At 34.1% G+C, this 15,311-nt stretch overlaps 2 protein-coding genes across 4 annotated transcripts; one reads left to right on the top strand and one right to left on the bottom strand.

Moving 5' to 3' along the window:
* The first annotated feature begins 4,146 nt into the window (after positions 1-4,146).
* LOC146957399 (neurofilament protein-like protein) lies at positions 4,147-9,665 on the top strand. Its single transcript, XM_085736390.1, has 2 exons — positions 4,147-4,437; positions 5,882-9,665. Exons 1-2 carry the CDS (start codon positions 4,384-4,386, stop codon positions 9,293-9,295), a joined length of 3,468 nt encoding a protein of 1,155 aa, XP_085592516.1. The 5' UTR covers positions 4,147-4,383; the 3' UTR covers positions 9,296-9,665.
* Positions 9,666-10,595: 930 nt separating this feature from the next.
* LOC146957398 (transcription factor PIF3-like) lies at positions 10,596-15,054 on the bottom strand. Of its 3 annotated transcripts, none has more exons than XM_085736395.1 (9): positions 14,597-15,054; positions 14,128-14,378; positions 12,752-13,988; positions 12,563-12,667; positions 12,386-12,451; positions 11,922-11,987; positions 11,315-11,833; positions 11,077-11,160; positions 10,596-10,946 (listed from the first exon to the last, which is right to left on the bottom strand). In XM_085736395.1, the coding sequence occupies exons 2-8, from the start codon at positions 14,211-14,213 to the stop codon at positions 11,080-11,082; spliced, it is 2,160 nt and encodes a 719-aa protein (XP_085592521.1). In that variant the 5' UTR covers positions 14,214-14,378; positions 14,597-15,054; the 3' UTR covers positions 10,596-10,946; positions 11,077-11,079. The 3 variants fall into 3 exon arrangements, with proteins under 3 accessions (XP_085592521.1, XP_085592525.1, XP_085592522.1); XM_085736399.1 differs by having other exon boundaries at positions 14,128-14,337; XM_085736396.1 differs by having other exon boundaries at positions 14,935-15,054.
* Positions 15,055-15,311: the final 257 nt, after the last annotated feature.

Below are 15,311 nucleotides of genomic sequence, written 5' to 3'. Positions count from 1 at the left end.
TACAACTCTTTGTCTCGTGATTTTTGTACCAAAGATGAATATTTGTGTTGTGATTTTTTCAATATTTTTTTTAAGAAATTTCTGTCTTGTGTTTTGTTTTTTTTAAAAAAATATTTTTTAAAAGAAAAGTATTTAGTTCATATTTTTTTTATGTATCAGAACCAAATATTAGTCTTGGTTTTTTTTTTTATGTATCAATGAAAAATATTTGTCCCGTGTTTTTTTTTCTTTCTATTTATCAATGACACATGTATATCTCATGTTTTTTTATGCTTCAGTGTCAAAGATGTATCCCATCATTTATGAGTGATGAATATGTGTCTCATTTTTATGTATAATTGAAAAATACCTTCCCTCTGTTTATAATTTTATATTTATATTTATCAGTGACAACTACTTGTCTCATTTTTTATGTATCAATTATATATATTTATCCCGTGTCTTTTCTATTCATCAATGACAACTATTTGTCTCGTGATTTTGGTAGCAATGATGGATTTTTGTGCTTTGTGTTTTTCAATATTTTTTAGTAATAAACTTTCGTCATGTGCTCTTTTTAAAAAATATTTTTTTCAAAGAAAAGTGTTTGTTTCATATTATTTTATGTATCAAGATCAAATATTAGTCTTGTGTTTTTTTATGTATCGGTGACAAATATTTGTCTCATATTTTTTCTATTCATCAATGAAAATTGTTTGTCGCGTGATTTTTGTACCAATGATGAATATATGTGTTGTGCTTTCTTCAGTATTTTTCCGTAACAAATTTTTGTCATGTCCTGTTTTTGAACATATTTAGAAAGAAAAGTACTTTTTCAGTTTTTGTTGTATCAGGAGCAAATATTAGTCTTAGATTTTTTATGTATCGATGACAAATATTTGTCCCGTGTTTTTTATATTTATCAATGATCAATATTTATCTCATATTTTTTATGCATCACCGGCAAATATTTATCCCATGATATTTTTTTTTCTTCATAATTATCAATGATAAATATGAGTCTCTTTTTTTAGCATGATATTTATTTATCATGTATTAGTCTCATGTATTTATTTCCTTCAAAAAAAATTATTAGATGGAGTAACTCATAGATTTAATTCAACTTATTTTCTTAAAAAAAAAAAAAATTCAATTCAACTTATTTGCATTTAGTTTATAAATTTCTACATATTTGCATTTAGTTTGAATTGATTTTTCAACATAATTATAAAAAGTATTTGTTTTAAGGGAAATGTTAACTAGTGCTCCGGGGGCACTGATTAAGGACCTAAAATAGCAACTTTTTATAAAAGTTTGTGTAATTAGTGCATTGGAAATTAAAAACTTTTTATTTTTGAATGAATAATTACTTTATTTAGCATGCTTAAAGAGTGCCCCGGGGGCACTCGTTAACAAGACCCTTGTTTTAAATGTTATGTTATACTACCTTAGGTCTTTTATTATAAAAGACATGTTGATCAACAAGATGTATTTGGTTCAAAATATTGATCAAGTACATCAATTTTTTCTCACCCATATCTTATAAAAAGGAGCAGAGGTAGTAAGTATTATTGTTAATTAGTTTTTTTAATCATTTATCCAAGCTTCTCAAATTAATTTAAAACATAACGAAATAATTGAGCTCAAATGGTTAATGAACTTCATCAATACCAAATTATCCAGAAGAATTAACTCTTATATTTTCAAACAGTTTACAATATTTTGAAAGTGATTATTTGTCAAAAATCTATTTTGAAAGTGATTAAAATAACTTTTACAAAAAGAATCCAAAACAAACACTATAATACATTATCCAAAGCATATATAAACACAGCCCTCTTGTGTTTTTGTTGGTTTCTTCTTATAATACTCAATTTTTCTATGATGTCAGCGATCTGGATTTATTGAATATAACAAAACATGCACAGTAAATAATCCTATTGGAATGGAAAGCAACATAGTATCACGTATATGTCCAATAATGTTCACAAAAGTTTATTTGATCATAACAAATTAGAGAAGGGGGAGCAGCCACTCAATGACCCACTAAGAAAACCCAAACAGTGTTCTCTACAGTGACATGAGGCAACATCATTTTCATAGAAGTGGTACGTCTTAATCTATGTTTGAAAATCAAAGCAAATTCGACTGCTCAATCGTGGAACAGACCTAACCTTTTAATTAATTAATTAATTTTTTTAATTGAACCTTCAAATTGGTAAAATTTTACGTTTTTTTTTTTTTTGTCATTTCGAAATGAATTTATGATAGGCAGTTGGACCTTAGTCGCACATTAATCGTAATATGTATGTATAAAGATGTTTTACACTAATAATATATACACTTTTTTTGACAGAACTAATAATATATACACATTATGTTAGTTTCACCGTTTTCTCTTAACTTGATCTTTTGCATAATAGAGAATATATATTTATTTGCCGTGTTTACACTTGTGGTGTTACCTTATTGATATAATAAACTTAATCTTATGATATATGTAAGGTCTGGGGTTCAAACCCCGACCACCACAAAAAAATAAAAATAAAGACCATAAAATAACCATTTTTGCCACTTTTTTACTTTAACCTTTTAGTTTTCAGAGAAGGAGTACTCTAGGTAATTTGGAGTTTTGGCGAGAACTAAATAAAAACAAATAACCATTTTTGCCACATTTTTACTTTAACCTTTTAGTTTTCAGAGAAGGAGTACTCTAGGTAATTTGGAGTTTTGGCGAGAACTAAATAAAAACTAATAAAAAATTAAATGATTCCTTCAAAAAAAAAATAAAAAATTAAATGATAAAATTTTCCCCCTAATTTTTAAAAATATTTGTGGTTTTCAAAATTTAATTGAACATTAATCATTATTGTGTCAATAATATTCTTAAGTATTTATCACAAAGAGAACAAGAAGTGAAATGTAAATAATAAATACTGTATTATAGTAGAAAAGATACAAAGGAAGTATGTTTTTTTTTTGGACAAAAACACCAAGGGAGTAGTTGTTTTCTCAGAAATTCTTGTACAAAATTTTGAAAAGAGAAAATAAAAGGAAAGCAATGTGAAGATTTTGCGATTAAATTTTTTGTTTCATAAAATAAAGAGTAAATTACACTCCCTTCCCTTCAAAGATGTTTGAATTACACTCTCCTCCACTCTTATTGATGTAAATAAAGTACACTATACCAGGTCCAGATTCTTTATGCTCTGGTGTAAAAACACCATATCAAATTCTATTTGCTGCAGAAAATTGGTGTAAATAACAAATAATACTGTCTCCGTAAAAAAATGTACTCAAGCCTTCACTATGATTAAAAAAAAAATTAAAAATAAATAAAATAATGTCGTCACACCTTAATTATGATAATTTTTTGACTTATGTTAGCAAGTAGCAACAACTATAATGATGTACTATTCTTCAAAAAAAAAAAAAACTACAATGATGTACTAGTCCATAGAATCAAAATGAAACAGACAACAATGGCTGTTTAATTAAAAGAAACAAGTTGCCTCAAGATTATTATTATTATTATTATTATTATTATTATTATTATTATTATTATTATTACTGTTATTGTTGTTGTTATTATTAGTATTATTATTATTATTATTATTATTATTATTATTATTATTATTATTATTATTATTATTATTATTATTGCTAGTTTTTTTTGAGGGAATTTTATTATGGTTAGTTGTTTTATATAACATTGGTCGGTATTTATTTATATATTGTATTATGCTGTACATAAATTTCATTTCATCATAAATTATTGCTGAGTTGGTAATTATCCGATCTTGCAAGGAGACGCATCTTCACTAATTAAATTTTTTAATTCTAAAAAAAGTACAATATTTATTAATCATTTCCATAATCTGAAAAAGACATTTAATTAAAATTTACTTAAGAGGAATCTTAACAAAACCACAGTCCACAAGGAGATAATATCATATGATATATATCTAGTTCGACAGAAGGGCCCAAAACATTTTTCAATTTTCAACACCGTTAAATGCATGCAAAAATTTCTTGACACTGATCTGGTCCCCATTAATCACTCAAATAAAGCTAGTCACTTTGCTACAGCTCAATCCAGCTATATCATCAACTTTTCTATTTCATATACTTTTTTGTATTTTAATGTGAAAACTTTAGTAGCACATTAATCCTAATAATCATCTTCCTAAATCATTGAGTCCACAATAGTATACCACCAGCTCATGTGATATACAGTCTGTCTAACATATCTGTTCTTTCCTTTATTTTCCTGGAGTTGTTGCCAACCATATTATTCCCTTCACTTCAAACTTTCTTTATTTGTTAATCTCTACACTTTAAGTTCTCAACAACTTCACTTAGAAGTTCACTTTTTTTCTTTCTTGCTACCTTGGATTTCTCATCATGGCTACTGAAACTGTTGAGCTTGCATCTGATCATGCTTCTACTACTCATGAGGTTTGCTTCTATTCATAGTTTTCACTTTCAGTTATGATCTTGAACTTGTTTCTATTGTGTCTTGTTTTATGCACAAGTTATTTAGATCAAGCCTGCATATGCAGTGTCTTAGTGGATAACTTATAAACAAAGTTAAAAATATTATATCTTTGAATTTGTATTGGTGACATAAATAATAAAGCTAATCTTAAGATCTTAAAGTTTTGTTCATTCATGTAACATAAAGGGACTGATTGGATTCAAAACCAATTGTACCTTTCAAACTCAGATATTTATGATTCTAAATTTTGAAGTTATGGAAGTCACTATAATTGATCAAGTACTGATAGATTTGAGTAGTTTGTATGAAATCATAGAATTAAACTTTACCGTACCAAAATATATTCACAAGTGAATCCATATATTCTTTTGTACATCAAGAAATTGTGAATCTAACATAACATAATCTTTGATCATGTAAAACAATGAAAGAAGAATAGCTAGAAATTTAAGAATATCAAACACAAAGCATATAAAATTGGAATTTAGAAAATAAATTTATGTGTAGATAGACTTGTCGTCCTATGGATATGGTCCACATGGATTAGGTCCTATGACACGATGGAAAAGCAAGAAAGAAAAAAAGGAAAAAGTGTTCAACTTTTATCAAAGTTCAATGATTCCTTCCCTCTTACAGGGTTCTTTTGAACAAGAGTCTTAGACAAGTTAGAATCATGCAACATGTAATACTACTACTATATAGTATTTTAAGAATCTTGTTATTTACGCAAACCATTTTCTGCAAACTTACAAATTATGAATAAGCTAAAGAACAATATGGCAATAGATCAAAGATATGACATAGATTCACTGAATGTTTTCTTCTATATTGGAACTACAGTGCCTTTTGCTAATATAAACCTTGCACAGATTCCTCCATCTGTGTTTTCTTGTTATGTGAGAATGTTTCAAATCTATTTATGTGAAAAGAAACCATCATATCAGTGATTAATGTCCTGTTTGGATAAACAACTTAATTATGTTTTTGTTGCATAAACTTTTATGATATAAATGCTCTTGTATAAGTTATTTCTATAACAAAAGATAAAATCAAACTATTTCGATATAAGCTATCACTGGGAGCTTGTGAAAATAAGCCGAGAACAACTTATGGAGATGTCATAAATTGTTTCTATAAGCTCTCTCAGACAGTGTCACAAGTGCTTGCTTATGCAAGAAAATAAACTCAAAAGTCAATCCTAACATATCCATAGTTTGGCCATGAGCTCCTTAGTTTCAGTGAAACTGTTTCACTACTAGTTTCAAATTCTACCATGTTTCATAAAATGTTCACTAGTTTGTTTTCTTTTTCTTTTCAAAACATCCGTTTTTGTGGATACATATATGCCTCTTCAGTAAGCACTACCGATTTAACTATTAATGTTTTTCATCTTTTATTATACAGCAATTTGTGAAGCAGGAAAAGGACGAAGCCATTGCGGAAAAGATTAATTCTCTAGCCAATGAAGACGGAGACAAACATGATGACAAGCCGGACAATGCACAAGGTCAAGCCACTCCTTCATCAAAGACAGAAGATGAGGTGAAGGCTGAGCTTGCAGCAGAAGAGATTGAAAAGGCTGATGATTCTTCAGCATTGAAGGTTTCAGTTGAAGATATTGTGAAGCAGGAAAAGGACGAAGCTATTGCGGAAAAGATGAATTCCCTAGCCAATGAAGAAGGAGACAAACATGATGACAAGCCGGACAATACACAAAGTCAAGCCACTCCTTCGTCGAATACAGAAGGAGATGAAGTGAAGGCTGAGCTTGCAGCAGGAGAGATCGAAAGGTCTGATGATTCTTCCACATTGAAGGTTTCTATTGAAGATATTGTGAACCCGGAAAAGGACGAAGCTATTGCAGAAAAGATCAATTCCCTAGCCAATGAAGATGGAGATAAACATGATGACAAGCCTGACAATGCACAAGGTCAGGCTACTCCTTCGTCCACGACAGAAGGTGATGAGGTTAAGGCTGAGCTTGCAGCAGCAGAGATTGAAAAGTCTGATGATTCGTCAGCATTGAATGTTTCTGTTGAAGATAGTCTGAAACCTGACATAGTTGATGATGCACAAAATCCAGGTGTAGAAAAAGAAGATGAAGTGAAGGCTGAGCCTGCTGTTGCTGCAGAAAAAACTGATGATTCTGTACCATTAGAAACTGTTGCAGATAATCCGAAAGAGGAGAAAGATTTGATAACTGAATCAGAAACTATCAGTGTCACAGAACCAGTACATGACACAGCGATAAGCCATCATGATGAGACACCATCCACTGAATCTGATGTGAAGGAAACATCACAGCAGATAGAAAAGGAACTTGTAGAAACCAATGAAGAGAATCAACCCAAGATAGAAGATATTCCAGAAGCTGAAACCATTGAAAAATCATCTGACACCACTGAAAAATCAAGTGATGCGACTGAGACTAATCAATTTGAAGAGGAGGTGAAACAAGCTGAAATTTCAGAAACAAGTGCCGAAAAGGAAGAAAAGCCCGAGCTTGAGCCTCTGGCCTCAGAAGAGCCGAAAATAACCAAAGAACCGGAAAAAGAATCACAAGAAATTTCACAAGAGGCAGAGCAACCAAATGCAATTGCAATTGTTGAATCTTCAGTCGAGGCCAATGAGGAAAAGACAACAGCAGCGATATCGGAAGAGACCAAAAACATCGAAGTAGAGCCTACCGAAACAGTGAAAGAAGAACCCGTGGTTACCGAAGTTGAGACTGCAGATAAAGTAAAAGAAGAACCCGTGGTTACCGAAGTTGAGACTGCAGATATAGTAAACAAAGAACCCGTGGTTACTGAAATTGAGGCTACAGAAACACCAAGAGAAGAACATGCGGCTACTGAAGTTGAGGCTACGGAAACAGTAAAAGAAGAACCTGCAGCTACTGAAGTTGAGGTTCCAGAAACAGTAAAAGACGAACCTGTGGTTACTGAAGTTGATCCTACAGAAACAGTAAAAGAAGAACCAGTGGCAACTGAAGTTGAGCCTACAGAAAAGGTAAAAGACGAACCTGCAGTTACTGTAGTTGAGCCTACAGAAACTGTAAAAGACGAACCTGTGGCTGCTGAAGTTGAAGCTACAGAAACGGTAAAAGAAGAACCTGTGGCTGCTGAAGTTGAAGCTACAGAAACGGTAAAAGAAGAAGCTGTAGCTACTGAAGTTGAAGCTACAGAAACAGTAAAAGTCGAACCTGTGGTTACTGAAGTTGATCCTACAGAAACGGTAAAAGAAGAACCTGTGGCAACTGTAGTTGAGCCTACAGAAACGGTAAAAGACGAACCTGTAGTTACTGAAGTTGATCCTACAGAAACGGTAAAAGAAGAAGCCGGGGCTACTGAAGTTGAAGCTACAGAAACAGTAAAAGAAGAACACGTGGTTACTGAAGTTGATCCAACAGAAACAGTAAAAGTCGAACCTGTGGTTACTGAAGTTGATCCTACAGAAACGGTAAAAGAAGAAGCCGTGGCTACTGAAGTTCAAGCTACAGAAACGGTAAAAGAAGAACCTGTGGCTACTGAAGTTGAGCCTACAGAAACAGTAAAAGGTGAACCTGTGGTTACTGAAGTTGAGGAAAACCGGAAAGAACCAGAACAACATTCAACGGAACAAAGGGAAGAGGAGCAACCAAACACATCTTCAATTCCAGAACAGTCTACAGAAACCAATGATGTCATTGCTGTAGAAGAAAAATCAAGAGAATTAGAATTTGAGGCAGTGATGCTGAAAGAGACTAAGAACGACGAAGCAGGGCCAGCTGAAACAGAGAAAGTAGAGCCTGTGGTTACTGAAGTGGATGAAAACCAAAGTGAACCAGGAATTCAATCATTCAAACAAGAGGAAGAAGTGAAACCAAAGGAAGAAACTGAAAATCAAGAACAAACAGGTGATACAGTGGAGGTTCACCCTCCAAAAGACTTGGATATTGAGACGGTGAAAGAGACCAACAACTCTGAGTCAGAAGCAATTCTTGTAAAAGAAGAGAACATTGATCCTCTGTCTAATGGAGTGGAGGAAAAGCTAAGTGAACAATTACAAGTAGGTGAGGAAGTTGGGGAAACTATTAAGGAAGTGGAGCCCGAGCAAGCAACCGAAAAAAGTGAAGGATCTAATGGCACCATCAAAGAGGAGGAAAGCGAGCCTAACACAACGGTTAATGCTGCACAAGTTTCACTAAATGGGGAAGTTCAGACAACCCCTGCAAATCCGGTGGAACCTTCTCCTGAAGTTGAAGAAAAGATTGTTGTAAAAGATGGCAAGAAAGAAGTTGTTGGTGATACGGAGAACACTACCAGTGTCGAGGAAAAAGTTGTTGTTGCTGCAGAGGATGAAAAGAAGGAACCAGAAGCATCTGATGCTGTCCAAGTATCCTCGAGAGAGGCGAAGGTTGACATCAAGAAGACTGAGGAACAGAATGAGGCAAAGACAGCTACAATTGAAGCAGGGGAGACCGAGACAAAGGTGGAAGAAATCTCTAAAGCTGTAAATGAACCTGTTAGAGAAACACTGGCATCTAAATTCGAAAAAGACGAGGAGGAAACTATTCAAAATGGAGCGGATAATTTGGAGAAAGAACGAATTGAGGAGCCAGTGAAAATTGAGGTTGAATCCACCAAGGAAAATGATACAACACCAATATCCAAGAACCTTCCAAAAGAAACTCCAGCCAAGCCAGCTCAGAAGCATTCAAACAACATTATAGCAAAGGTAAAACAGTCACTAGTGAAAGCAAAGAAGGCTATCACTGGAAAATCTCCATCCTCCAAAAACCTGTCCTCAGAGCCAAAGGGGGACATTAAGGTCAAATAATGGGACAGAGTGAATGAAGTTTGCAGAATTACATATTCGTTTTCATTTTCGTTGTCGTGGTGCATAGAATTATTATAGTATATAAGTTGGTTTTGATACTTCAATATTTTCTCTTGAATTTGTTTGAATGCAAAAAGGTGTGCAGAGTGCAGTGTATATAGCAGATGGTCTAGGCCATGCTTTAGGCAGTACTGTAAGATTTGATTATTTTCTTCTGCTTTATTCTTTTGAATATCTGCAGTTTGTTATTGATTGTTGTTTGCAAACCATGGAAGCAATTTTAATTCTGTGGCTTAAAAATGACTTGCTTGTACTTCTGTACAATTAGATGTGATGAATGATGATTTAGTATTGATTGTTAATTGCCAAATTGTTTCATTCAATTCTTATGTATCCACTGTACTTACTAAAGAAGTTTTTAGAATAACTACCAGTTCTCATATGGTTGTAAGCCATATAGTGTGGGAGAGAAAAGGCCTGTTGAATGCCTTAAGAGAGTTTGTTCTCATTTTGTACTCTGATTTATCTCTCAACCATTTCTTGTGAATAATACTAGTAATTCAATACAGTGAATTACCAAAACTAACAGAAAGAATGAAAATTGCAAAGAAAGAAAATAGACAGATAAAAAGTTATTGCCAATCATGTCATGAATGTGAAGGACGGGAGTTTTAGTGCAAAAGTTGAAATTGTTACTATGTGACTAGAAGGTCATGGGGGTTTAATGCAAAATCTTTTTATCGTGATTCACAATGGATTGGACCTTTTTTGTAACCCTGCCATGGCAGAAGCTTTGTAGCAAGTGATTAATGTTATAAGTTATCTCAATCCGACTCACTACCATTTCTATACAAAAGTAGATGAAACAAAGATGTGATACAAAAGAGAAATACTAGCCTTGATACTAGGCCGTTTGAATAGATGATTCTCAACCATTTATAATCACGACATATCAAAACCAAGAGATTCTTACTAAATGAACTGTTTTTTACAGTTTATACCTCCTATCATTTGTTATGAGATCTTGAGTAGTAGCATTTGTTATGTGAACACAAATCTAAGCTTTTTGACCAAATGGAAAAATAAAAATGATGATTACCTGTATGGTATAATAATAAACAAAAACTTGAAGTACTGCACAAAAGTGGCATCACACTAGAGAAGTTATCCACATCTCAGTGCACCTAGCGGATCCACTGTGTGTGTGTGTGTGTGAGAGAGAGAGAGGGGGGGTGGGAGAGGGAGAGAGAGAGAGAGAGAGAGAGAGAGAGAGAGAGAGAGAGAGAGAGAGAGAGAGAGATTGCCAAGGAAAATAAATTATTATTTCATTAATCCAAAGAATCACTATGAAAGATCTGAATAAGGCATCTGATTATTGCGCATTCAAATCATTTGAATGCATGATGTTAAGATATATAAGTGGATGTACAAATGAGTGACATGCCCCAAGATACCAAAATCTGTGCAATTTTCTAGTTTCGGAAACTAGAATTCCCATGGCTATTTTGACAGGTAAATCTCGATGACTTCGAAATATCCTCTTCAGTAATCTGGTTTGAACTTGCAAAGATGAGAAACGACATTTTGGACTCAATTTCTGAAAACCTGATTCTTCTACTAGCCACGATCAATGCAGAGTATCAATCATAACCTGCCGGTACAACTCAAACAATAAGTTTTTTGCTCAATAATGAAACTCCTCTATGCTTTATGTCAAAGTAAACGATGAGTTTAAATGAATTTGAGTGAAACTCCTACTGATACATGTTCACAATACTTACCAATCACAAATTTATATTGCCCGGATTAGCAGCTTCACTGTCATCAGCCACTGAAGCATGGCCACCATTATGCACCAAAGTTGACTGTTTAAATCCAACAGGTTAGTTCACACACACTAGTATAACAGAGAAGCGGAACATAAACATCAAGCGTAAGAATAACAGAAAATTATTACGGAAACAATGTTTTAACTAATGTGAAAATTGATCACAGAGACCTGGTTAGGGATAAACAGACCTGGTTAGGGATCTGGCTTGTAGAGTCACGACCAGCAGTGTTTTGCTTAATTTGTGAGTCCACATCTGGCCTTCGATCTTTTGAGCCACACGCTGAAGCCGGATTCACAGCTTCAACATGTCCTGTGGATCCATACACAGACGGACCCGGAGCGGATGAGTTCATAAGAGGCCCTCCTGAAAAAGGAAATGCCGGAGCATGCGGCATTGGCATGGAAATTCCCTGTCCCGGAAGTCCAAACCCTTGAGTATTCGATCTGGCCATTCCATGCATAGCAGAGGGTCCAGGCATATGCGCAACGGGCATATGATTTCCTTGCATCTGAGGTACTTGAATCATTGGAAATCTAGACGGCCCGCCGTTCATGTCAGGCATTCCCATTCCATAACCCATACCTAACCCCATATGCATGCCGATGCCCATCTGTGAAAATGCGGCCATGTGTGGTGCATGCATGTGCTGCATTCCAGCAGGTAACATCATTTGAGGCATATATAAACCAGCTCCCATTGACATCATCTGCGTAAGATAGGAATCACTCTCAACATTGTTTACAATCAGAAAATTTAAAACTAAAATATTAATGCCGAGGGGGAATGATATTTACTTGAACTTGGAGCTGAAGTGTTTTTAGATACTCAATTGCCTCATCCAGCATAGAAGCTTTATCCACCTAGTCCGTATGAAGTCAGAAATGCCGAAATAAATAAGGAATTAAGTATGCATACATATAGAAAGTATTTTAATAGTTTGTCTTGAACTTTTGACATTTTTTTTTTGAACAAGCCAAAATGGAACTTCTGACATTTTTATTATGAATATTGAATACACTTCATGAATACGGTAAATGATTGACTCGAAGTTTGATATTTGTTGCTGTAAATTTTAACTTCCAATAATTTCATAAATCTTTTGTACTAAAAAAGAACAAGCTTCTGTAACTAGCTAAGTTTGAATCCATAGTGGCAACCAATATTCTATATTTGTCAACAACAACAAATGAAGTCCATAATTTTATACAGTTTTTCAGGTATATCTAAGAAGAGCAAAATCAGAAGGAAAAAAACTAACCTTATTGCAATTAGGTATGAGTTCTTGCAATGCACGCATCTTCTCATTTATCCTGTCTCTTCGCCTCTGTATACATAAATTATGATCATCAGCCAAAATGGAAATAAAATAAGCTCGAGGGAAAATATGTGTGGGTTCAAAGTTAACATGACACAAATAACAGATGGCCTTACTCACCCTTTCAGATAGATTATGCACTTCAGCAGCACGGCTTCTTTTGGAACCTGCAACTCCTCGTCCAGCCGCTCCCTTTTTAACTCCCACTGATTCATCCTCAACATCCTTCAATTAAAGTGTTTTCTTGGTTTATAGAGGGAAATTATAAATTAAGAAAACAATGTAAAAATATCTATATTATTAACTTACTTCACTATGGCATTCAGAGTCCTCAGTGTCTCTACTTTTCCGTTTCAAATCTCGATTTGGATCATCCGAGCCTCTGTCTGCACCATTGCCAGAGCAAACAGAAGAAGAGGCTACTGCCACCTCCATGCCTTTTTCAGCAGCTGTGTGTCCTTTAGCGCCATTGTCACCAAGAACTTGAATGGAAGGTTGATCATTCTTAATTCCATTCTCTTTGCAAGCAGGCTTCGATTGTTTAGTAGCTACAGCATTTGGTTCAAGCAATTTCGGCTGCAAAGGTTTCAAATCAGCCTTGGATGGCTCTACCACCTTATGACAGCGCATTTCCGGTTCCTTTGAACACTCACCGCTTGGATTAACAAGAGCTGAATCAGGAGGATTGCTGCTAGTCGAAGCAGCGCCTTTATTCTTAACTCCTATAACATCTGATCTTGCTGAAGCTGAATTCAAACCAGACTTCAAGCCTATGTTCTGAAGATTAGCTCTCACAATAGCTGCAGGCCTTGCAAAATGGGAAAAATTCATTACATTGGAACCATTGCCAGGCATTATAGGATCTTGCTTCTGCGCTTTTAAGCTAGAAAAATCGCTCGAGGAAGATGGAATGCGAGTAATATCCCCATAAGGCACGTCCTGGTTACCACTGCTAACATTATTATTTTCGGTTATATCTGATGCCCTAGATCTAACAGTTACAGATGTTGTTTGACATTGATTCGATGATGGCGGATATAACTGACCGGCACTAGCTTTATGTCTTGCAGTCTCAACAACCTGTTCAGCTGAAGAACCCTTAGAAATATTCATCGGTTCTGCAGAATTTTTATGAGAGTCCCTAAATATCTGATTCCCATTACTTTTTTTATCCAATAGAGTAAAACTATTTGAGGCAGGAAGGTCGTTCTCCGTGAGTTCATGAAAGAAATCAGAACCATATTCGTGTTGCAAAGAGCCATCCATTGAATAATCCAACCAAGGCATCATTTCATCTACTTCGCGAGATGGCACCGACATTGGAATCTCATTCAATCCAGAGTCTAAATCACCAAACTTTCCTATCTTTGGATTGTTATTACTAAATCCTCCTCCTACGTCTTTATCTCGACCTCTAGGACTATGAGATGGTAAGCAGTGAGATGGCAAACTCCTACAAGATGGACTCTTTCTACCTCTACTTGATTGACCTTGGCTTGAAATCTGACCACTCTCCCAAACCAGCTCAAAAAAATCATTCTCAGGCCTACACATTCAAATCAAATCCAAAACAAACAAAACTAAGAAACAAAAAACATAAACAAAAGAAACCATTTCATTTCATGATCAAACACATCAAAAAAGATAATAACACAAGTTACAACAGCTTATGTTAATGAACTTACGACGAAGGTTGATCCGCTACACTTGCGCCGTTAGTCTCATTATCAAGCTTCTCTCTAGCCAAACGGTATAACTCATAAAGAGGCATGATGAATGAATGAATCAAAAGATCAACAGAACCAAAACCTCAGCTAAAAAACCACAAATCAAAAAACCAAAGCTCTTAGTATTAGCATTGCTTCCAACATATTCTTCGGTGTTATCTTTTCCACCTTTGGAATCCAAATGAAGTTTGAAGACAAAGCAGAAATACCTGTCGTAAGCCACAATAAACTATGAGTGAGATAATCATATCAATCTCTATTCAATTTAAAATGAAACAAAAACAAGCTTACATCAATGAAATAAAAAAAAAATCATTTTTTAATACCCCAAAAGAGTCTTTATAAATGAATTAACAAAAGTTACAAAACTATAATACAAAATTAAGTTAATAAAACAACATCAGTCAAACAAATTGTTTATACTAACCTTGTCAAGTAAAGTAAGTGACTTTAATCCAATCTTAATTTTTTAATCTTAAAATTTAGAACTAATCAGCATATAAGTCGGTTAACAAAAATTCCTCCGAATACAGTGACACTGATTCTCGGCTGAGATCAAGGAAAATCTATGTAACTCCAATGACCCAGTTATCATTTTTCAACTGGATAATCAAAAAGTTTCAAAATTTCATGAAAACTTTAGATTATTCACACAACAAGAAGGTTTTTTTGATATTCCAAATGCAACTCAGAAGTTATCAAAAAAAGCAATCTTTGAAGCTCGAAGAAAGAGAAAATGCAATATTTAAGAAGTTTGGGAATGACCCAAATGGACGAAGAAGGCGGCGAAAGATTTGCAGAGTTTGAAGAAAACCAATGCAGTGACACACGCACACAACTGGGAAGACAAAAACGAAAAAAAGGTTTCTATTCTAAACCATGGTTAATGTTTTGGTTAAGTTTTGTTTTTTCTTATTCATTTTGATCAATTTTTTAAGGGAAATGTTAACAATGCCAAGGGACACTCTTTAAGAGTAGAATAATAAATTTTTATGAAAATTTGTATATTTAATATATTGGAAATTGAACTGTTTGACCTTTTTAAAGAATAACTTCCTAATTTAGCATGCTTAAAGAGTGCCCTGGAGGCACTCGTTAACAAGACCCATTTTTTTACTCTCTATATCATTTAGTCATTTATA

This window comes from Medicago sativa, chromosome 1 (assembly GCF_051527215.1).
Source record: "Medicago sativa cultivar Bolivia chromosome 1, Bolivia_mono, whole genome shotgun sequence".
In the NCBI taxonomy this organism is placed as follows: Eukaryota; Viridiplantae; Streptophyta; class Magnoliopsida; order Fabales; family Fabaceae; genus Medicago; species Medicago sativa.
This window is presented reverse-complemented; position numbering and strand designations above follow the sequence as displayed.

Excerpts from the sequence above, each read along its gene's own strand:
- LOC146957398 (XM_085736395.1), bottom strand. The coding sequence starts at position 14,213 with ATGCCTCTTTATGAGTTATACCGTTTGGCTAGAGAGAAGCTTGATAAT. Across the intron at positions 11,988-12,385 it reads TCATACCTAATTGCAATAAG|GTGGATAAAGCTTCTATGCT; the intron begins GTTAGTTTTTTT and ends CATACGGACTAG. Across the intron at positions 11,161-11,314 it reads CAAGCCAGATCCCTAACCAG|TCAACTTTGGTGCATAATGG; the intron begins GTCTGTTTATCC and ends GGATTTAAACAG.
- LOC146957399 (XM_085736390.1), top strand. The coding sequence starts at position 4,384 with ATGGCTACTGAAACTGTTGAGCTTGCATCTGATCATGCTTCTACTACT. Across the intron at positions 4,438-5,881 it reads ATGCTTCTACTACTCATGAG|CAATTTGTGAAGCAGGAAAA; the intron begins GTTTGCTTCTAT and ends TTTATTATACAG.